Raw genomic sequence first — 23108 nt, forward strand, 5'->3', positions numbered from 1 at the left:
AAATAACAACAGCAACAAAACAGCATTTTGTTTGTTTGCTTGTTTGTTTGTTTGGAGATGGCAGAAGCTTAAAGAAGAAAACAAAGCTTACTATGAAAAATAACTATTAGCAATTTTCCCAGATAATCAATAAACAAAATTATACTCTACCCACAATATGCTGGAACTGACTGTAAATGACTTGTGAAAGCCAATTGTGTGTATCTCTGCTTAAATCTAAGTTTAATAACATCACATTAGTAGCTTGAAATAGGCCATGGTGGGAATATTTACACCACAGAAATCAGCAAATACTACAAATTAGGACTACTTCTTGGACAGTTAGCAGTTCAACATTTACCGGCACACCACTGCTACATAATGTGAAACAGGTCTTGTTAGCAGAAAAGTCAACACTTGGAAAAGAGTATCATACAAAATCTCTTTAATAAAATTAAAAAAAATTAAAGAAAATATTGAAAAATATAAAATTAGCAGATTAAAGGAAGAAGAGATTAAAAAAGCAAATAAAGAGAATACTAAGGCACACAAAGTGAAACAGGACTTACCAAATTTGACTGTCAAATTTAAACTTACTTGCAGAAACAGGGGCAAGTAAACAAGATTTTTGGCATTTAATGTGAGCCAAGCCTTCTTCATAACAATTGATATCCAAACTACAGACATTATGTTGGAAAACTACACATACAGCCCTGAACGAACTTCCCTTCAATGTTGTTAGAACTTTAGTTTGACATGCGCTTTTCAACATACGTAGTATTTTCCTAACTCTACTGTGTGGTTCTAACTGTTTTCTCATTATGTTGTATATCTACAAACTTACCTTAATGATTAAACAAGAATATCAATAATCTGAATTATCCAACAAATTGTATTTATTATCCTCTTTCCAATTGACCGCTATGCCTTCTTCCATTTATTTTTAGGTTTATTTTTAATTACTTAGTTGGTGACTGCCATAGATGTTTAAATATATCATGTGCAAACTGTCCATGGTTAAGCATCATGGAAATTATAGGATACTATTTGGGTTTGATATGGAAGAGAGGCATCTTCTCATAGTCTTCCTCCTTTCATTCATTGGCTGATGTATTGTTTAACCTACATTTCTCTAAGCCATAGTAGTTTTGGACAAAACTCAGTTAATAGAACAATAACTACAGTAATAATCTCAGAGTCTGACTCACTGGTCCCTCTTACCTTATTCAAGGAATTCCTGCAATATCTCATGTGAGCTGATGACCATGACTGTTCCCTTTACCTCTTGGTCTTCCTGTTACTCTCATAAGACTTGTGTCACTGCTATTGACCAGAGATATTTCTTTACTGCTGTGTTGATATCACCCTATGTCATCCACATGTAGGTAGGATGCAGGCAGACGCATTCTGAATAATTTCAATAGTTTGTCAATGTAGTAACTTGATTGTCAATACAATCACCCTGATTCTGATATTTCCCCCAATCTATTTGGTCAAGAATTTTAATGACTTCAAACAAATAAAATAGGTTATTTCAAGAATGACTCATGAATCACAATTTGGATAAAATTATAACCAGATTTACTTACACAATCAAATTAAACATACACAACTAATTGCAGACTTCTCTAAGACAATTATTCAAATGAGAGTTGAGTTTCCACCACCAATCCCTCCTCACTAGGGAATTGATAATAGTTCATCAGCATGGAGAGTCAGGTCTTCATTACAATCTGCTTCCCTTGTCCTCTTGGTCTTGATTATCATATTCTTCCAAAGTTCCACAATATCTTTGACCCTGACAACTGAACCATTTCTGCATTTTGTCTGAGTTGCTTTGCATGTTGCAGGGGGACTTTCAGCTTTCTTTGTAAGTAAATTTGTGGCCTTGTATCTAAGAATATAACATGGTGCTCTTATGCAAAATATATAATCTCACTTTGTTTCCTGGAAGGACAGTAATACAGTGGAAAGAACATGAACTCAAGATCCAGACTTTGTTTCCCTATTCTCTTACATCACAGTGCTTTTAATTTTTTTTTGGATTTTTAATTTTTGCTAAACTGTTTTTAATTGTAAAATATAACACTTATACAGAAAACTGCAAAACACAAATGTACAACTCAGTGAAATATCACAAAGATCACATATGTAATGATCAACCAAGAGATAGAGTAATGTCAGCTCTATCTCTATGAAAAGACCCCACATTCCTTTTCTAACTAGTATCCCCTTTCTCTTTTCTGAAAGTAACCAATTTCCTGATGTCTAACACTATATTTTAATTTGTAGCTTTATATCCATGAAATCATACAATATATAATTCTTTCCTTACTCATTTTGCTTAACATTATGTTTGTGAGATTTATCCATGTTATTGCAGCTAGCTATATTTGATTCATTTTCATTAACATATAGTATTCCATTCTATAAAAATAATTTTTAGGAAAATGTCACAGATTATTTACATATTCTGCTTTTGACAGATAAAGGGAACTTTTCCAGTTTGGGGGCTATTGTATCTAGTGTTGTGATGGACATTTTATATGTGTTTCTTGGTGCACTTGTACCGACATTTTTGTTGAATGTATTTCTACAAGTGGTATTGCTGAATCCTGAAATATGCATGTGTTTAAATTTTGTGGATAGCACCAAACTGTTTTCCATAGTGGCAGTTACAATTTGTACTCCTACCAGTGGCATACAAGTGTTTACACAGTTCTGTATCCTTCTAATACTCCATATTGTCAGTCTTTTAAAATCTTAGCCATTCTGTTGGATGTGTAGTAGTATATCACCATGGTTTTGATTTGCCCAGACGCTAATGCGGTAAAGCAGTTCTTCATCTATTTATTGATCATTTGTACATACTGTTTTTGAAGTATCTATTCAAAACTTTTGTCCACCTTCATATTGTCTTTTTCCTTACTGATTTAGCAATTCTTTATAGGTTCTAGTGTTAGTTTCATGTGTTGAATTATCTTGTCTTTTCACCGTCTTAAAGGTGACCTTTGATAATTGAAAGTAACTTTTTAATGTGGTATAATTTATCAATCTTTTCCTGTAGGATTAGTTATTTTTTTTTTTTTTTTTTTTTTGAGACGGAGTCTCGCTTTGTCACCCAGGCTGGAGTGCAGTGGCGCAATCTCGGCTCACTGCAAGCTCCACCTCCCGGGTTCACGCCATTCTCCTGCCTCAGCCTCCCGAGTAGCTGGGACTATAGGCGCCCGCCACCACGCCCGGCTAATTTTTTGTATTTTTAGTAGAGACGGGGTTTCACCGTGTTAGCCAGGATGGTCTCGATCTCTTGACCTCGTGATCCGCCCGCCTCGGCCTCCCAAAGTGCTGGGATTACAGGCGTGAGCCACCGCGCCCGGCCAGGATTAGTTATTTTTGTAGTCTGTTTAAATATTCTTTCTGGATTCCCAAAGTCAAGAAAAGATTATTTTTATTCTTTCCTTCCTCTTTTCTGAAAGGTTTATTTTTTGACTTCAACATTTAGATGCATAGTTCATCTGGCATTGAATATGTATATGGCATAATATAGAGGTCAGGTTTGTTTGTTTCAATGTGAATATACAGTTGATCAAGTACCACTTATCCATTCAGCCGGGCACAGTGGCTCATGCCTGTAACCCCAGCACTTTGGGAGGCCAAGGTGGGCAAATCACGAGGTCAGAGGTTTGAGACCAGCCTAACCAACATGGTGAAACCCCATCTCTACTAAAGATACAAAAATTAGCTGGGCGTGGTGGTGCGCACTTGTATTCCCAGCTACTCAGGAGGCTGAGGCTGGAGAATCGCTTGAACCCAGGAGGCAGAGGTTGCAGTGAGCCGAGATAGCACCACTGCACTCCAGTCTGGGAGACAGTACAAGACTCCGTCTCAAAAAAAAAAAAAAAAAAAGACCATCCATTCATTATGGCTCAGTAGTGTTAACTTTATCCATGTATACATGGAGAGTCTATTCTATTTCACAGGTTTCTCTCTTTTTATGTGATATTATCAGACTGTCTTAACTACTGTAGTTTTATAAAACGTCTTGATATCTGGTAGAACAAATCTTTCCGTTTGTTTTTCTTCTTCAAGACAGTCTTGGCTACATTTGGCCCCACTGCGTTTTTATATAAAATTTTAGAATCAGCTTGGGTGGTTGTACAAATCACATATAAGTGGATATAAATGGATTTAGTTCACCAGTTAAGACAAAGGTGATAACATTGTAATAGCAGATGCTCTTTGAAGGGAAGCTTTCTGTAATATAATTATAAGGAAAGTTTGAATGAAGGAAATGAAAAAAAAAATTATCCACAAGGACTAACTGAAGGAAAATTCATGTGACCATATTAATATCAGATAAAAATGGACTTTAAGGCAAGAAAAAAGAGAAAATAGAGATCAAAAGAGATGTTTCATACTGATAAAATATTCTATGAACCAAGAAGATAAAACAATTCAAACATTTTGTGTCTAAGACAGCATGAAAACATATTAATATACATGGAAAGAACCAAATGAAAAAATAGGCAAAACCGCAATCATCGTAACAAATTTTAGTACACTTCTCTCAGTAACTGATAAACCATGAAGAAAATAAAAGTGAAGGGTGATGTGGAAGATTTAAACACTTGATAAACTTGCTATAATTTAAATATATAATGGAGTATATATCCCCTAACATGACAGAATATCATTCTTTTCAAGGATATTCGTAACATTTTTAAAAACAGACCGTATATGGAGCATAAAGCAAGTTTCAATACATTTGAACTAATTGAATTCATACATAGTATAATTTCTTACCACAGTGAGGTAATTAGAAAATCATATATATTTTGAGATTTCAAATATACTCTAATTCGTGTGTCCAAAGAAATCACAGTGAAATACTAGAAAGTATTCTGAAATAAAGCATTATGAAAATATAACATGTGAAAACTTGTGTGATATATAAAGCTGAACTTAGAGAAACATATGGTTTTAAATATATATATTAGAAAAGAAGAAAGCTTAAAATTAATGTTTAAAAGCATATATCTCATTAGAGAATCAAAGCAGCAAATTAAATGCAAAGAAACCAAAGAAGATGTAAATAAAATGATAAAATAGAAAACAAGCATATATGTAAGATTTTTAAAGTCAGAGGTTGATTCTTTGAAATAAGTAGTAAAATTGATCAAACTCTAGTAAGACTGACCAACAAAGAAAAAGCATGCATGCCCAGCACTGGGAAAGAAAAGGGGACTTCACTACAGATTTTAATGTTATTAAAAGGATGACAAGAAAATATTAAAATAAACTTTACGTAAACATTTCAAAAACTTATGAAATGCAATATATTAAATGGAAAAATTATAATAAAAATGCAACCTTGCAAGACTGAATAAAAATACAGCAAATGTGAATGGTTCTTTAATTACTTACAAAACTGAGTTTTTAAAACTAAATTTACCAGGAGAAAACACAAAACCCATATAGCTTCACCAGGAAATTCTACCGGGAATTTAAGGAAAAAATAACACCAATCACAAATTGTTTTAGAATAAAGGAATGGATGGTAGGAAGAATCCATCACAAATACTTTTTTGAGGCCTATGTAATACCAATACCAAAAACTTAACAGAATATCACAAGAAAGGAATATTATAAGAGAATATTTCTCATAGTCATAGTAGTTAAAACCCTAAATAAAATATTAGCAGTTCATCAACATCTTAAATGTTCATAAAAATTGGGTTTACTCTAGAAATATAGCATATTAACTTTCCAAACTAATTCATTATAATTCATCACATTAAGACAATGAGGAAGAAATATATTTCAATAAATGTTTTAAAAGCAGCTGATAAACTACCCAATCATAATGAACAATTTTTACAAATTGGAATAAAAAATGTTTATTAACTTGACAAAGGATAGCTACAAAATAAATTCCACAGTATACATCAGGTTTAAAGGTGAAATATAGAAATTATTCTTTTAAATCGAAAACAAGACAAAGATACTCTCACTGCTTCATTTCAGCATTGTTCAGGGAATCCTAGACAGTGCGATATTGTAAGAAAAAGAAAAAGATATCAGTATTGGAGAAAAATAAATAAATCTTTCACTATTTACAGATGATTTGTAATTGAGTATGAAGAAAATCTATTAAAAGATGTTCATTTAAATTATCAATTAATATGTAAATTTAACAAAGCGGGTAGTTAATTAAAAATCAGTGAAAATTTAAAACTCACTTAAAAGGTTTAGTAAAAATTAATTATATATCTATATAACTGTCATAACTGTAGAAAATAAAAGTTTAAGAATACACTGGTTTTATGTAACCAGTTATCATTAAGGGAAACTGGGTGAAGAGTACATGGGAATTTTGTACAATGTTTGAAACTTTCTATAAATATAAAATTACTTCAAAAAACATTTTAATAATGAGTTTATTTCACACACACATTTTTGTATCCCCACCGTTTCCGTGTCTGACCACTACTATACTATATCCTATCATAACATTCCATACATACTTAAAACCAAGCAAAGGGTGGAGTTCCATCTTAGAAAACTGAACAGACATTTTGGACAACACATTCTTGGCAATGGAGCCTGGACAGCATTTATCAGATATGGTATGTAAAGTTCTCACTCTGCATTACAAAAAGACAGGTGGATATCAAATGATAGAGAAATGAAATAAGACAGAGATTTTCTAACAAGCTGTTTAAACTATTAAGGAGACTTCTTGCTCCACTGCCAGAGATCTTGAATAGCCTCTTGGTCAGTCATTAGGAAGCAGTTCTTCACATAATTGATGAAATTGGTTTCCAATTTGGGAAGAGAACCACCTTTTTTTGTACTTGCTTGCGTTTTTGCTTTAATGTTTTCTACAGAACTAGGTCCTTTTAGCATTTTGGGAGGGTTTTTTTCTGTTTTTTGAAGGATTCTTGACCTTTTGGTCTTGGTGTTGATGGTTTTGAGTCTTTTTTCAGTCTGGTTTGATTTTTGTGCATTTTTGGCTGGAGTATCTTGTATAGATTTCTTCACTGGGCTTTTTCTTCATCTTCCTCACCCTTGTCATCGTCATCTTCATTGTCATCATCATTATCTTCATCAGCAGCAAGTTTTTACTTTTCTTCTGTGGAACCTCACTACCACCTCTAGAGGCAGATCGCTTTCCAGATATACTTAAGAGCTTTGCATCCTCCTCCTCTTCATCTTCTCACTGTGCATCTTCCTCCACAGCTATTAAGTGCTGCCCATTAATATGCACTGGCCCTGAACTATGCTTCAACCATAAGACCATAGGTGGTGGTATTTCAAAGCCCACAAAGGAAACTGTTGGCTGTACAGACATTTTCAAAGTTGCCAGTGTTACTTTTATGTGGACTGCGTTTATATTTCATTGCTTCTGCTTCAACGATGTGCAATTCATCATAGGTACCGGCTCCTGAACTGGCCATTCTTAAAGAAAACTGGTGCTCGTTTTCATCATCACCCACATTAAAGTGATAATATTTGTCAGCTTTAGTTCACAATTAAAAAGTTAATTTTGAGGCCTTAGAGGGCTCATGTCCATGTCCATCAAATCTTCCATGGGTTTGTGGCACCCACTGTGGTGGGAGAGAAGGCGAATGGAGATAAATGACTCCTACTCCAGAGAACAAACACACAGGATAGAATAACACCAGGATTGAAAATTTTTTAATTAAATTATAAATATACATATTTTATATATATAGTGTAAATATATACACATACATAATTTACAAAAGCATTAAACAAACCAAATACCTAGAATAAATCTATCTGAAAATATGACCCTATTCACAAAATTGTAGAATATTTTTAGAGAAGTTAAAAAACATCTAAATAAATTATAGAATACATTATGTTATGGATTAGAGGTCTAGGTATTGAGATGATCCCAATTCTCCTCAAATTGGATTAAAGACTAATTTCAATGCCTGTCAAAATTTCATTCCATTTTATTGTCATTCTATTGCTTTTTCTTCCGCTCAATTGGAAGCGACCTTTTCTCCTCTAATTATTGGCATGGCCATTCTGCCTCTACTTGCCCTGGGTCTTTGTTTCTTTTGCATTTCCCTGCATTTCTGATCTGTAGAAATATCTGCCTGCATGTCAGGAAACCTTGCCAATGCATAGGAGAAAATAAATGTGTGGTATTTATGCAAGAGCAGTTCACCTTAGAAAACAAAATGAGTTATCACTGCTGTTCTAATTCTTCATCTTAAAACCATATCCTGATTACAGCAGGCAACCAAGAGGAAGAACCCATTTTATTTTGTCTTGTTAGCTATGGTGAGCAGAATAAAGGCCACCTCTTCATGTTATTTTTTGATTAATTATTTCTCCATTTATTCAACATTTTTAAAATGTCTTTCATATACAGTCTCCATCTTTGTCTTTAAATGGCTCACAACAAAATAGAGAGTGGGATAAAATGACTTTCTACTACATAATGTATTTAGTAAATAAGAATATTTGTGGGGGAAAGGGCCATAGGAGGGGAAGAAATTTGCTCTAGTAGAGAATTTGAGGAGCAGGCAATATTTGTGGTGGTCCTTGAATGCTTGGTGAGGTTTTACCATTTCAAAGAAGAATGAAAAAAATAGAATTCAGAGGAAACAGAATAGATAAAAGAACAGAAATATTAAAATACTTGGCATATTTGGGAAACGTCAACACATAACAAAAACGCTAACAAGTCTATTTAATAGATCCTTTGCTTGATTGATGTATACATCCATCCTCACACACCTGTTACATTTGCAAAGGCTCTGTTTAGCTTCTTTTATATTCTGTTCTAAGTCATGCAAATAAAAAAAATCAGTGAGCTGTTTTTCATAGCTCATCAGTACAGCGTAAATTTTAAAAATCTTACTCAACACCTTCTCCAAGAATATCCCTCGCCTCTTTCTATAGATGAATCTTAGGCAACTAAAATGATTTTTGACGATTTAAATGATCTGATTCTAAAGAACCTGGAAATTACTTATAAAATGATAATGGCCACAATTTTATGGTGTTTTAAAATAGCTACAGTACTTAGAATGTATATGGTATATGCAACTTAACAAACATCTGAATCATGTCAATACATTATCACAACTTTCAGAAAATAATGTAGAAAAATAAATTTCCCTGTCACTGAGCCTGAAAATCTGTGTAAAGAATTGCTATGAGTAATGCTTGTGACTAAGCTTTAGATACAATTAAGCTGGATGAGAGCTTTAAGTGTCAAGAGGTTATGTTAAAATTATCTAGTGTATCTTATAACTCCATGATAATTACCATTATTTAACAGAATTGCTTGACAGAAATGGCATGACGGGTGTGTACTATTTCCTACATTTGCATCTGCTTTATCTTTCTGTAACTTTTGCATGCAAAAGTTGTCTTGTTTGTATAAATTACTCCTTATTTATCTTTTAATAATTTCCAGTAATGCTGATTAATCTCAATCACCAATGTTTTTGCTGTATCTAATCACCTAAATTAAATACATAGCAAAACTTTACCACATATTCTTATTTTCTGCTCCAAATTTATAAAAAATGAATATTTATTTAATATTATTTTATTAATTATTAAATTATGAATAATGACAACACTCATAAATATTTATTAAGTGGATGCTTCAATCAGATTTTGTTAGTGCTTATAATTGTGAGTGATTAAATAAATAACTGTCTAGAAAAGACAACCCAATTCTGTGGTCCCGCCATACAAGATTTTAATTTTGTAAAAACAGACTCTAAATGCCACTTGCCTTCTTGCCAACGGAGAGAATATTATCCATTGCATACCTGCCAGAGAAAAAATAAAGAACCTACATTGAGAAATCTCTGAATTCAGCTCTGTCTGTATGTATACACTCAAAATGAAACAAATTGGGGCAATTTACTGAAGGTTAAATCCTCTAAATGACATTCAACTAAAACATGCAGGGAAATGGTTTGGGAGGTTTAAATGATCAATTTAATTGCCTTAATTCTCTGAATTGCTTTTTAAAATAGACACAACCCTTTTGCATCTAACTGAAGATTCTAAATTGGGGGTTTAGGGGTGTTTGTATTTTACTCTCAATACTCTGAATCACGTATGCTTTCTATATAACCTGAGTCTTTAAAATAGCCCAGACCTCAGTGTGCAAGAGACCAGAAGTTAGATGCTTTACATATATGATCTGCCTATAGCTTTCTTTCCAGGAGCCAGCACCTTTCAGTTTGTCAGGATTTTTACCCCAAAGTCACAGGGAAGCTTTTTGAAGAGCTAAATATGCTGACATCACTTTGTGCTTTTGTTCTTAAATATTGGAACATAGAGTGTCATTTCAAGATATTTTATTAGTAAAATCTACCTGATTTCTATTAAAAATTATTTTCTCTAAGCTCCAAGAAAGGAGTGAAAAATTATTTATAAGCAAAGTAGCCCTGTGAACCTTGTCTGATGCATAAGAGTTTTCCAAGTAAGCTTCAGTTTATGATTCAGTAGTTCCTCTGAGTTAAGAGAGTGTTACTAGACTAACATATTCTTGAAGATACAATTTGAAATACCACATTTTAAAAAATGATTTTAACAAGTTTTAAGAGTTTATTTCAGAACCTTGTACTGCCACAGAGCGGTGGTGGTGATGTTTTTTTTTTTCCTCTCACCAAACTGTATTGCAAATAAACCTTTTGATGTTTAAAAGTTTTTCTTTGGCAGCTAAGAAAAACACTCTGGAAAGTTATAGTTAGTGAATTTACCCGTGTATAAATATCCCTGAGCTAGTCTGTTATCCTGTGGCATCTGGAATAAAGGTGCTATTGTTGTAGATTTCATGATTGAAGAATAGAATAATCAATTCAGCGGGACCCTGAGGGGAAGATTCACTCACATATGTGGTGGAAACTTGTAATCCCTGTGTTTTTTTAGGTTTTCCTACAGATGAAGAGACATAGATGAGTTCATGCTTTGATGCATCTAGTGACATCGCTTCCCATTCATGCCATATTATAGTTTGATCACCAGTTCTTATTTGAGATGATTAACCTTAATGTTTCTAGGAAAACTACTTTTTTGTTAATCCTTTTGTTACTATTACTTTATTTGCTTTCTGGGTCACAATAGCTGGACAACTGTTTTATTTGCAAGGGCCCTAGCCATGCGCTTTCTGCTGCAACATGCCAAACTAATCACCACAGCATTCTGAGGGATGTGTTATCAGACTTAGGCCTGACAGATAGGCTCTATAAATTATTTAAAGCTTCTCTTCATTTCTTGCAAAGCAATGCTTGCTGAGCTTCTCCATGAAAAATTAGTGTAATTCCAGAAGATTATGATAGATTTGCAAGGTAGGAATTTGGCCTGTGCTTACACACAGACATCTGCATAGTTATGAATAAAGTAGAAGTTAAATGAAACTGTACAGTTATTTTACATTTGGTTATTTGAACCCTTTCTCTACTACTTTATTCAATGGCCTTTGAATAAAAGCAGCTGTGTCTCATGGCTTTCTATCGTGAAGTGTTCAAATGCATAAGGTTGTTGGATGTAAAAACACTGTGAAAGTATGGATAATAGACTGCCCACTTTCTGTCTATTGCAACTTCCCTGAGGTTTTGTTTGCAGGGCCCAGCTGCGTATACAGACATGATGGAATTTGGTTTGTCAGGAACCTACAAAAATTACACAAATAACTCAGATTTTTAATGAATAATGCACAGACATGCACCTGCTTCAGGGACTTCATAGATGAGTCTTGTGACCAATGGAAAAGCCCCTTGGAATTCAATTACATGGATACAAAACAGAAAATAAAACTGGCTACACTTTTAGAACTAATATCAGCAAAATGTTAACTAGTTCTCGGAGCAAGCTTTTCCTGAGGATTAGGTTGTTTCAGTTTGCTTTGCTTCTGTGAGACTTACTATAAAGTCATAATATTCTGCTCATACTGTTATCTACTATTCTTGCAGCTGGAGCCACTTGCAGAAGATATTCTCCACCAAAGCCCGAATATGAATGCTGTTATTTCTTTACAGAAGATCATTGAAATTCAAAGTATGTCTTTAAAGTTTTCTTAAAAATTCTAAGCAGGTAAAACTAACTAAAATTATATTGAAAATTATAGTACAAAGAAACATTTATTTAGAGTTATCATAATTTGCACATGCGTTCTTAAGTATATATCTTACTGTGATGCTCTTAATGCAGCAATCTTATCTTACACTGATGACAAAACGTAGAGACTATAGATTTAGAATCTTGTTTTCCTCATGTATTTCAGGTATTTGGAGTTTTTACCATTATGATCACTAAGCATTTACCCAGAACCATGAAATAAATGCAGAAATTGTGATTTTGTAATCCAATCTTAATGAAGGGTAGTTATCTCCTAATGATGTTGGAATTCAGCAATCATTTACTGATTCATATGTGTCAAGAGAGGAAAAAAAATTAATGAGAAAGCCTCTGTATGGGAAAATCCAACTTAACAAAGCAGGGTTAAGTCATAGACTTTTTTTATTATCTAATTCCCTTCACACACATACATACACATAAGCACGCATGGGTGCACACACATGCTGAAATCAAGCACAAACTAACATGAAGATTAGCATGAAGAGAAAAACCAAAGGGCACTATTAGGTGTCCAGGAGGAATAGGAAAACCCTTAGGTTTGCTACTGTCCTGTAGAAGCATTTATTAAGTGCCACTTAAGAAGCCACTTGCCAGCTATCTCTTTGGGTCATTGCCTTTGCTTGTTCAGTAGCAATTTGGAGATATGGGTTGACTGGAGTTAAATTACCCCTTTATTTGATACTGTGAATATTTACACATCAGGCCATATAGGAACTAAAAATAATTCTCCACTTCATCTCACTCATGCTGTGACTGACGGCCATATGTACCCAATAAACATTTATTGACTACATGTCATAACTGAAATAAACTATGAATTTTGAAGACTTTTAGGCAATAGAAAAATACACCTTCAAATGCTGGGGTGCACTATTCAAGTCTCTGATAATAGCCTAAAGTACAGGAACTGACAGAGACAAAGCAGGGAAGGCTGGAGGTGATTTCATAAGCTTGAGAAGAAAATCCTGTCATTGTCCTGTCTTTGTCTTGTTTCCATTGGGGCTAGATAAAGAGAGTCTATTACATGTCATTCTAGATTTCAAAGCAAGGAATCTTGTAGTGATCTTTGACAGCATTCTTCTCTTCATCCACATGCAATCCAATGTATGCTTTCAGGTCATTAATAGAATGAAAATATCTCAGTTTTTATACATATTATTATCTTTTTCTGAGCACTGTTTAGCCATTATATACACAGAGTGTTAAAACTGATTGTTCCTATGTATATTCTGAGCATATCTCTTCAACAGGCATTTTTGAGTTCTTATTACATGTTGATCAATTACCAAGGCACAGAGTAGTTATGAAGAGGAATAAGACATAGTTTCTGCATCAAGGAGCTAACAGTCCAATGAGTGAGAGACAACCAAGTAAATAATTGCAATACAGTATTCACAGAGTACACTGAGGTCATGGAGAAGGGGCGGTCTGTTTCTTCACTCCCTTTCAACTGGGGGTGAGAGGGACTGGATAGTAAGGAAGGTTGCTTGACGGTGATATAGCCTGAGCTTGGTTCTTCAGGGCTGAACAGCATGTTGAATAACTGAAGAAAGAGTGAAAATGCTTTGAAAGGAACGACAGAAGTGAAGGACTCTATTTCCACATAGGTATAAAAAGGCATAATTTCTGTACATCTTTAGAAACTCTACTGTTGCCTTTTATATTGGATCTAATTTCCTAGTAATGATTTTCCACTGCGTAGTTTTTTCCTTTCACTACTGATGTTTTCAGGTGACCTCTACAGTCTGCTCTAGCCAAGCAAATCTGTTTGACTCTTGAAAAAGACTCAATCTACTATCAAAACTTGCCGTAGGAGTATCCTGCCACTAAGGATTGTCAATTCCACTCTTCTGCCCCAAAGTGCATTTTACACCACCCAACAGTGATCCCTTGTCTGTGAAATCCATTTCCTTCTAAACTCTTAATGAGTACCCCACCCAGCTTGGAGCATTACTGATGATCCAATAATGCCATAATTTCTCGAGACCAATATGTGTTGGTTCAGCGGTATATTTATTTTCAATGTTTCTCTTAAAAATATCAAATATTTAAATGTCTGTTAGCTCTGGTTCCTAAATTAGAGGATAATCATCAGGAGGACAGGAATCATATCTTTTTGTCTCTGAATGTCCCTCCAGGAAGGGTTGACAGCAGGTGTGAGGTGCTTGGGAGCCTGGCCATTAAAAGTAGGCAGATTTGAGTAGGTAGGACTTGAATAACTCTTCAAGACCATAAACAACAAAGGCCATAAGCAACCAGAGCTCCTCCTTCTGAGTCAAGGATATATGGTGCAGTGGACACTGATTTTGGTGTACCCAGAAACAATGCACTCTTCACATCTACTCAAACGGAGTCTGGTTTTATTCACGAATCTTTGCCACCAGATACCGTGCAACTCAGGGGGAAGTTCAACTTAGCTCCAACTCCAGGGGAGCTGTTTTTAGTCTAAGTCAGTCAACCCACTTAACAGTGATTGGTTAAGAAATGGGTACGTGACTCAGTTCAGGCCAATGAAAATCAGGACTAGCTTTATGGGCATTCAGCCTGCATGGTCACATAGGTCCCACACATAGAAGGGCCCCATCCTTAGTGTAAGGCTCTTGCTGTTGCTGCCTAAAATTCTTACTGCGTTTTAAAGAAGCAGCCCATATTTTCATTTGGTACCAGGCCCTATAAATTCTGTAGCCAGTCCTGATGAAAGTCAAGGTGATGGTGAGGTGAAAAAACGTTTACCAAGAAGGAATGATAGTAGCATCACCACAAGGACAACTTAAATATCAGTTGAGAGGGCTCTGAATAGTGGGTTGAGGTTGTAAAAGGAAAGAAAACACAAGATCGGAAAGCGATCTCTCACCATTTGAGAAGTGGAGTGAAACTCGGTAGAGAGAAAGTGTTTCAGCACTGTGGCTTTGACCACTGCGTGGTGCATTTTTATGTGGTTATAACTGTGTGTCTTTGGGGCCACTCTTCTATGCTAAAGGAAGAGAAAAGAGCCCTCTAATGTCCACAGAGCAATAAAATCGAGTGGGTATTTCAGAGTCTCAAACTTCATAATGGCTTGGGAAATTAAAATTATGGGCTCCCTGATTAGTAAACAGTGCTTGATTTCCTTACAAGATATGAAATCGCACTCTTGCTTCTCACTGTTTTATAACCGATGCTTCCATTCACCTGCTCCTTTGGGACTCCAGGACCCTAATTGTGTTCCTCATTTCCCCTTTGGCAGAGAAAGTGGTAGGGACAGGTTACTTATTTTGTGAGACCCAGTTCAAGATGAAACTGTGTGAACTCTTCCTTGTTAAAAAATTAATAATTTCTGGAGGGTAACAGCAAAGCACTGAACCAAGCATGGGGTCTTTCTGAGAGTGGGGCGCTTCGCAACTGCACAGGTTACCCATTATGAAGCCGCCCCTGAAGGTAGTCTTTGTTCAACAGGAGCACTTCCTCTTCACATACGTCTCTGAGTGTCACACAAGTGCCTCCTTTCAACTTTGGGGGGTGTTCAGATTTCAGCCCACCTTCTAGCCCAGGTTCTGAAGGGTTCTTTTGTGCTGCAATTTGCAACGACAGTATCAGAAAACTATGTTACTGTTGAGAAGCAGGCTTGTAGCATGTGGGAAACATTCAGGCAAGTTTCTAGATAGCCTTATCCCAAGGCACGTGGCAAGGTGCTGACAGTTCTCCTGTGAATTTCTTTTTGAGAACTGAGTCCCCCAGCTGAGGGTATGCAGGTGCTGGAGGTGCATTGGCTCCTTGCCTGGCCACATGTATGTGAATATTTTCCAACAGGATCATTTATGTTGTCCTGTCCTTGTTTATGTTGCTCATCTAGCTAAAGAGAAAAGGCCTTACAGGCCACAGAAGGGCAATGATTTCTCCTGACAGGTGAAGACCCTTCCTGACAGGAGAGGGTCTGGTTCCATCTTAACATGATAGATGGCATGCAAGGGTCAACTATCTTTGAGATGACAAAATGGAAAAAAAGTTTCATGTTATTCCTTAAGAAATTAAAAATAGAACTACCATATGATTCAGCCATCTCACTTTCTGAAGACTTATCAGAAAGAATTTAAATTAGAATCTCTAAGAGATGTTAGCACTCCCATGTACTTTGTGGCACTATTCACCATAGCCAAGAGATGGGAGCAACCTGAGTGTCCATCAGTGGATGAGTGGGCAAAGAAAATGTTGTCTAGACATAAAGTAGAATATTATTCAGACCTACAAAAGGAAATTCTGCAATACGTGGCAACTTAGCACAATCTTTTGATGGCAGATATTATTTCTGCTGTGTTCCTGCTTGTTTTTAATTGCCGTATCTTTTGCACAGTCTCTGGCATGTATTAGGTGCTCTGCAAATGTGTGTTGAATGAATGAGTCAGCTAGTCTGTCAATGTTTGCCACATTTTTCTTCTAAGCCTGGATTGATTTTTGTAACTAACCTCACATATTTATACTCCTTGGCACACTCATGCAGAATGAGGGATTAAGAAGACCAAGAAAAATACATGAGAGTCCATTTCTTCTCCTTTCTTCACAACCCACAAGGATGAGTCATTTCTAAGTTAGGAAGAACATGGATTATTTTTGTGAGTTGCCATTTCCATGGGTAAGCTTGGGGTGACAATTCTCAGAGCTGGATCTAGCACTTGGCTAACTGGCTGTAATAATCAACAAGTGATGCCAGTAACGAGTCAGCCCAGAGTAAGATAAAGAACTCTCATATGGATGTTTCCTTTCCTGAAACCCACCCTAGTGATTTACAGCATCCATGCACCGTTGAATTCGTTCACTTTTCTGCATGGCATGGTGGGCGCCAGGGTTCTAAAACACCACTCTTTATACCAGTGCTGGCCCATTATAACTTTTTCACAGATTTGGGAGGAGAGGAACCATGAAGTGAGTTTTCCATAAAAGTAAATTTATTTAGTTTGAAAGACTATCACTTTAAGTTCTAAAAACAAATAATGAATGATATTGATATTAATCTGTGAAACCCCAAAATATGAGAACAAGTATAGAGCCATAGTTTCCTTTTATTTATTTAAATTTCTTAGTGAGAAGAGTATTCCTTTTAAGTGTCAACCAATTTTGCAGACTTCTTGAATGATAATAATCATAACCATAGCATCTTTTGTTTTGTGGATCAAGGAAACATATACATGCACAAGGATTTGAGGATTCTTTCACAATTTTGCTGCAACCCTGCAGTGGTTTGCCTCTGATAAGTCGAAAAACACCAGTGTAGGAGATTTTAAAATGATACGAATTCCATCGTAATCTTCTCCTCCACTCAACAACCATGTGACAATGAGCAAGCCACTTGTTTGAGGAATTTCACCAGGAATGACATGGCACATCACTAGAATTGCTTTTCCACGTTGGTGCTACTGTGACAACAAAGTGGCAAATAGGCAGAAGAATCCTAAAAGAACAGTAAGAATTTTCTGCCTGTAGCCCCACTTTCAGTTTTCCCCACTCTAGGGATTATCCCTTATTTAGTGAATTGAGGTCTTTTTAGAATTTCTTATTATGCCAACCAAGGCAAAATGGTGGCACAGGCAAGAATGAGGAATGGACAGTACCTGCAATTTCACCGTATGTTCTTGTCAAATGTGTTTTACATAAACAGAGGAGCAATTTCCATGTTTCTTGTATATAAAATTTGTGAGTATAGCTAATCTTCTATTGTTTTAAACACACACACACACACACACACACACACACACACACACACAGAGTATTATTTAGGGCAATGAGAAGTGAATTTATAATCCTCAGAATTTATCCAACTTTTGAGGACAATTTGAAAATGGACATGATTTCCTTTGTTGCAGGGGAATGTTACAAGTAACTATGTAATTGACTAAAGCATAATCAGTTATCTCCATGGTTCCATACCAGCAATGCACAGAGCACACTCTCACACATTCTAGAGTAATAAGAATGAAATCAGATTTTCCCTGGGAGATGAGAGGCAAGTATATTTGACACCTACTCCTTGTCAGAACTGTGCTTGATTTATGTTTTGTATATGTGTTTTTGAGTGAGTGATGTCTTGCTTCTCCTCCTCTTCCTCTATGTTATTGTTATTCTTTACTCTTATTCTTCCTCCTCTTCCTATTATTATTACTAATATTATTATTATATCTGTAGTTCTGGGAACTGGTCTTAGAAGTAACAACTGATACTAGAAAAGAACAAAGGAATGCTGATTTTGTTGATTTTACTTTTTATTATATTTCCAATGGGAGATAACTCATAGGTAAAATAAAATACTAAATAAACACTGTCAATGTATTAGAATGAATAATCAAAATATGTGGTACCTAGTTTTCTTGGCGATTAAGAGAACTGGTTATGAATTGAAGGAAAAGGCTATAAAAGTAAAATAAGACCGTATTTTATGTAATGTTACCGTAAAGATAACAACCATTGTCTTCTTTTATCTGAAATACCATCCTCTCCCATCATTATAATATCCTCTACCGACCCCAGTACAAGGAGAAGGGGCATTTACATCAGATAATCCAGGAGAAAATCCAAATGGTTTCTAAGCTGAAAGGAATTTGTATACGTCTCTTGTTGGGGGGTGGGGGAAGTTATCCAATGTTTTGACCTCATGGGGCTATGTACACAACTAAAAGCGTTGTTTCTCCAGATTGCAACGTGTGCTGCATAAATTTTCTCACAGACTTTACTAGCTTCTTGACTGCACACCAAAATTCTAACTCAAACTCAGTTTTTCTTCTTTCTTTTTGTCCCCATCTACTTCATTTTGATTTTCTGCCTTTTTTTTCATATGTCTCTTCTCCTCTCTCTTCCATTTCCATCCTATTGAGATCCAGGGGAGAAGGACAAGAAGGTATTTCCAATATTGGAAAGGAGCTTTTAGCTCATAGCCATTTGAGGTTTTATTTCAAGCAGGGAAGAAGCAAGATAAAGCCTGCAAATCGAAAGATCACTGTGCTTGCTCTGAAGACAGGAGATTAGCAGGGCTTATAGTCAAATATGAGCTGTTTAATTCAGAAGTAGAATTGGTATAATATGGTAATTAACTGACAGGGAGAGGATTAATAATGTCTGGGTTTTCTGGCTTGGAAAACTAAGATGATGGTGGTGATCAGCTCCCACGATAGGAAATTGTGAAGAAAGAAAAGATTTGAAAGGAAATGAAAAATATTAGACTTAAGAAAAAGACACTTTGCTGATAGAAAGTCTTAACAATTTGGGGAGAAGGCAGTATCCTCCGGAATATACATTTTCATTGTATTGAAGTTATGGAGGAACATTGGATGAAATTATTTACACAATACAAACCCTGCAAGATGTTAGCAAATAATAAAATAATGTAATAATAATTGAGTGCTTACAGTGTGTGAGGTACTATTAAAAATTAATTTGTTTAATCTTCTCTACCCTGTAAAGTAGTTACTATTTTCATTCCCATTTTATAGTGAAGTAAACTGAGGCACATCAAGGTTCATTGTATTCCCCAAGGTTACACAGCTAATGAGTGGGCAAAAGCAAGATCATAAACCAAGCAGTCTAGATCCAGTCTTCCCTCTTAGCCTCTAAGTTACACTATGTCACAAATAAGTTCATTCCTTTTGCAATTTTTGGGTTGAGTTTTTCCCATTTCTTCCCAAAGTGACATATTTAGACAAAATTTAACTTAAGTTAAAATTAGGAATTTGGGAAGTTCTGGCTAATTGAGATTTAGCCACAGTCAGTTCTGGAAGCTCAGTGCCAAAGTACAAGAAGCCATGGAGCTGTGCGTCCACTTTTGAGCCCCTTATAAACTTGTAAAATACATCTAATCAGAAAAAAATGCAAGGATTGGCAGAATTTCAAATCCCTGCCCTGTTGAGTTTAAAGCCCTGACTTGTCAGGTGGGAGCTGCTATTTGTCATATATTCTTTGGCTTTAGACAGAGGCCTTGACGTTAGAGTCCTGGGCCAGGCAGACCTTCATTGAAGAAAAGCAGCGTTAGGCATTTTCCCACTATTAACCCTGCCAACCCTCGCTTGTATCACAGCCAGGTCAGACTTGTACACATGGCTTTGTGAAAGTTGACTTTGAACTTTTAATTAACCATTCTCTTCAAATGTTCAAAGTCTGGTTGTTGTGTTGGTGGTGCCCTAATACTAGAATGTATCAGAATAAAAAAGAAAAGTCTGCCATCTGCTATGAGACACAATTTTGGGGGGTATTTTTTATTCCAACTGCATCTGCAATTTTTTTTTCACTCACACATCTACCAAGGGAAAACCAATTATACCAAGAAAATAAAACTATGCATGCTTCTAGGACTGAAAACTCTTTGTGGATTATGAAAGAATAGGAATACTTTGTGATCACATACTCAGGTGTTAGCACCCAGATCAATCTCACACATACACATGATACCATGATACCATTCACTAAGACTAGGACGTACTAGAAGAAAGTCAGGTTTAAGGGAAGATCATTTCCTAAGTATTTACATATATTATCTCTGGTCCTCACATAATTCTGCAATACACAGTTCTTTCCTCATTTTGTTCATGAATAACTTGAGACTTATCAAGTTTAGGTAGCTTGTTCAAGTTCCTTCTACTGGTAAGAAGGAAAACTAAGATTTTAATCCTGGTCTTACTGTGATGTCAAAGCCCACTTTCTTTCTATTAAAGCATCTATATGACCTTCCTGTTCCCACTCCATTTCAAAAATGAGAACAATGTTCTACCAGATTGCCTCTTCCCAAGTATAGACACTATAACAGGACTCTCCTGAAATGTAATAGAGTTTGCATGCATTAAAACAATCTATTGAAATACATTAGTGGGCTTGCTAGAATGTCAGCAAATAGAAGAGGGGAAAAAACATAAGCTGAAATTTAATAAGGAGCAGTAAGCAACACAAAAAAGGGGAATATCTCTGAAGCAAATAATGGCATCAGTGCTATAATGCACAAGAAAGCTTAAGATCCGCATCAAAGGGATATGAATTTGATAGATACTAAAGAGTTTTGATCTTTGTCCACTCCTGGGTTCAGGAGGAAGCCAGTAAAATTCCTTCCTGGAGGAATGTATTTCTAATTTAGACCCTCAATATATGCAGAGATCAAGCCCAACAAAATATGAACTCAAATACATAAATACATACATATTTAAATAAATGAATAAAATCCAATGCACAATAACACAAGGCACTAGGGAGAGTTGGCAGAAATGAGATATATTAGAATAATAAGACTTATTTGTGGAGTTAAAAATGGAGAAGGAGGGTTACTTTCAAATAATGATAATAGATAAAGAATATTCATTTATTTTCACTTCATGGAAACCCACTAAAACAATAACAGAGTTTTCTTTTTTTCTAAAGACATAAACTCCTATGGATAAAGAATGAAAAAGGAAACCATCTGTTACTGTCTTAGCAGACCTAAAAAAGGTGAATCTTAAAGCAACACTAGCAAGCGTTATCTCTGATGGGATGGATACATCAGGCTATTGTACCCATATGTCATAGAATTGTTGACTTGCACACCTAAGGCACTGTTTTATTGTCTAGTTTTTAATTCCTCATTTCTCCTCATTCATTGCCCTTTCCTGTCTTCACTTCTTTTTCCATTCAGCATTAAAATTATAACATTCATTTGCCCTTCTATGTTTCAATCTACCTTACCAACAATCCTGCCCTTCAACTTTACCCATCTAAGAAAATCTCAACCCTGGATATATAGGACAAACAACTTTCCCTAACACTGGTCTTCCAGAGATTTCCCCAATGCAGGTCTTCAAGAGATTGTCATGATGTATAGCAGTTTGACCTCTTAGAAACTTATAATTACCAAACCTAAATGGGCCCATTACCGTTCTACTGCTTTCTACTCTTGACCCAACTTACCTTCTTTCAGTTCTTTTAGTGTGCTATGTTTCCACCTTCCTCAAGACCTTCATATATTTTTTCCTGCTATTCCTCTCTTTGACTACTTAACTCCTATACATACTTCATATCTCAGCTTAATTGTCCCTTGATCAGATATACACCTTCTGATTATCAGTTAAGATCAGATTTTTTTTTAATTTCATAGAATGCAGTACCTTCATTTTAGTAGCTTATTTCAGTGTGAGACATGTACTCATAGAACATGATCATTTGATTAATGGCAACCTGTAAGATCTATGAAAGTATCCACATTCCTGTATTTCCAATATCAGAATGCTTGGTAGGTAATAAAATCGAAAAGTAAGAGTATATTACTCCATTCTCACACTGTTGTAAACAACTGCCCAACACTGGGCAATTTATAAAGAAAAGAGATTTAATTGACTCAGAGTTCCATAGGGCTGGGAAGGCCTCAGGAAACTTATAATCATGATGGAAGGGAAAGAGACATATCTTACATGGTGGCAGGTGAGAGAGAGCAAATGTGTGAAGGAGGAACTGTCAGAGACATAAAACCATCGGATCTCCTGAGAACTCACTGACTATCATGAGAACAGCATGGGGGATACCACCCTCATGATTCAATCACCTCCCACCAGGTCTTTCCTTCAACATGTGGGGATTATGAGGATTACAATTCAAGATGAGATTTGGGTGGGGGCACAAAGCCTAACCATATCACTGAGTGATAGAAACAATCCTTTGAATGCAATTTGGTTTCCCATGTAGGGAAATTGAGATAAAATGGACTGGTCATCCTGACAGTAATAGTATAGCCCTCATAAAAGCTATACTTCTTTGGTGAGTTAACAAATTAGCTTTGCAGTTTATTCATAAATAGCTTCTGACTAATGCACTCACAGCTCCCTATCCAAGAGACTGACTCTTTCCCAGAAGATGAGTATTCATTTCATCTGTTACCCCTTAATCTGGCTTCATGCTTGCTAAGGAAACTGGAATATCCATGTTTGTCTATGTACAGGGAGATAATTCGCTATTCATGTTGGCACTATAATTTCCAGGACATGGGATAGTTTATTACTCAATAAAAG

The 23108-nt window shown here is 35.7% G+C and overlaps 1 protein-coding gene across 4 annotated transcripts in view; it reads left to right on the forward strand.

Moving 5' to 3' along the window:
* HDAC9 (histone deacetylase 9) overlaps positions 1–23108 on the forward strand; it is an 857715-nt gene that overhangs the window by 797184 nt on the left and 37423 nt on the right. For all 4 annotated transcript variants that reach the window (XM_063708393.1, XM_063708395.1, XM_063708394.1 and 1 more), the window contains one exon: positions 11958–12042. In XM_063708393.1, coding sequence (XP_063564463.1) covers positions 11958–12042 — 85 coding nt within the window. The remainder of the gene's footprint in view (positions 1–11957; positions 12043–23108) is intronic.

Source organism: Gorilla gorilla, chromosome 6 (genome assembly GCF_029281585.2).
Source record: "Gorilla gorilla gorilla isolate KB3781 chromosome 6, NHGRI_mGorGor1-v2.1_pri, whole genome shotgun sequence".
Taxonomy (NCBI): domain Eukaryota; kingdom Metazoa; phylum Chordata; class Mammalia; order Primates; family Hominidae; genus Gorilla; species Gorilla gorilla.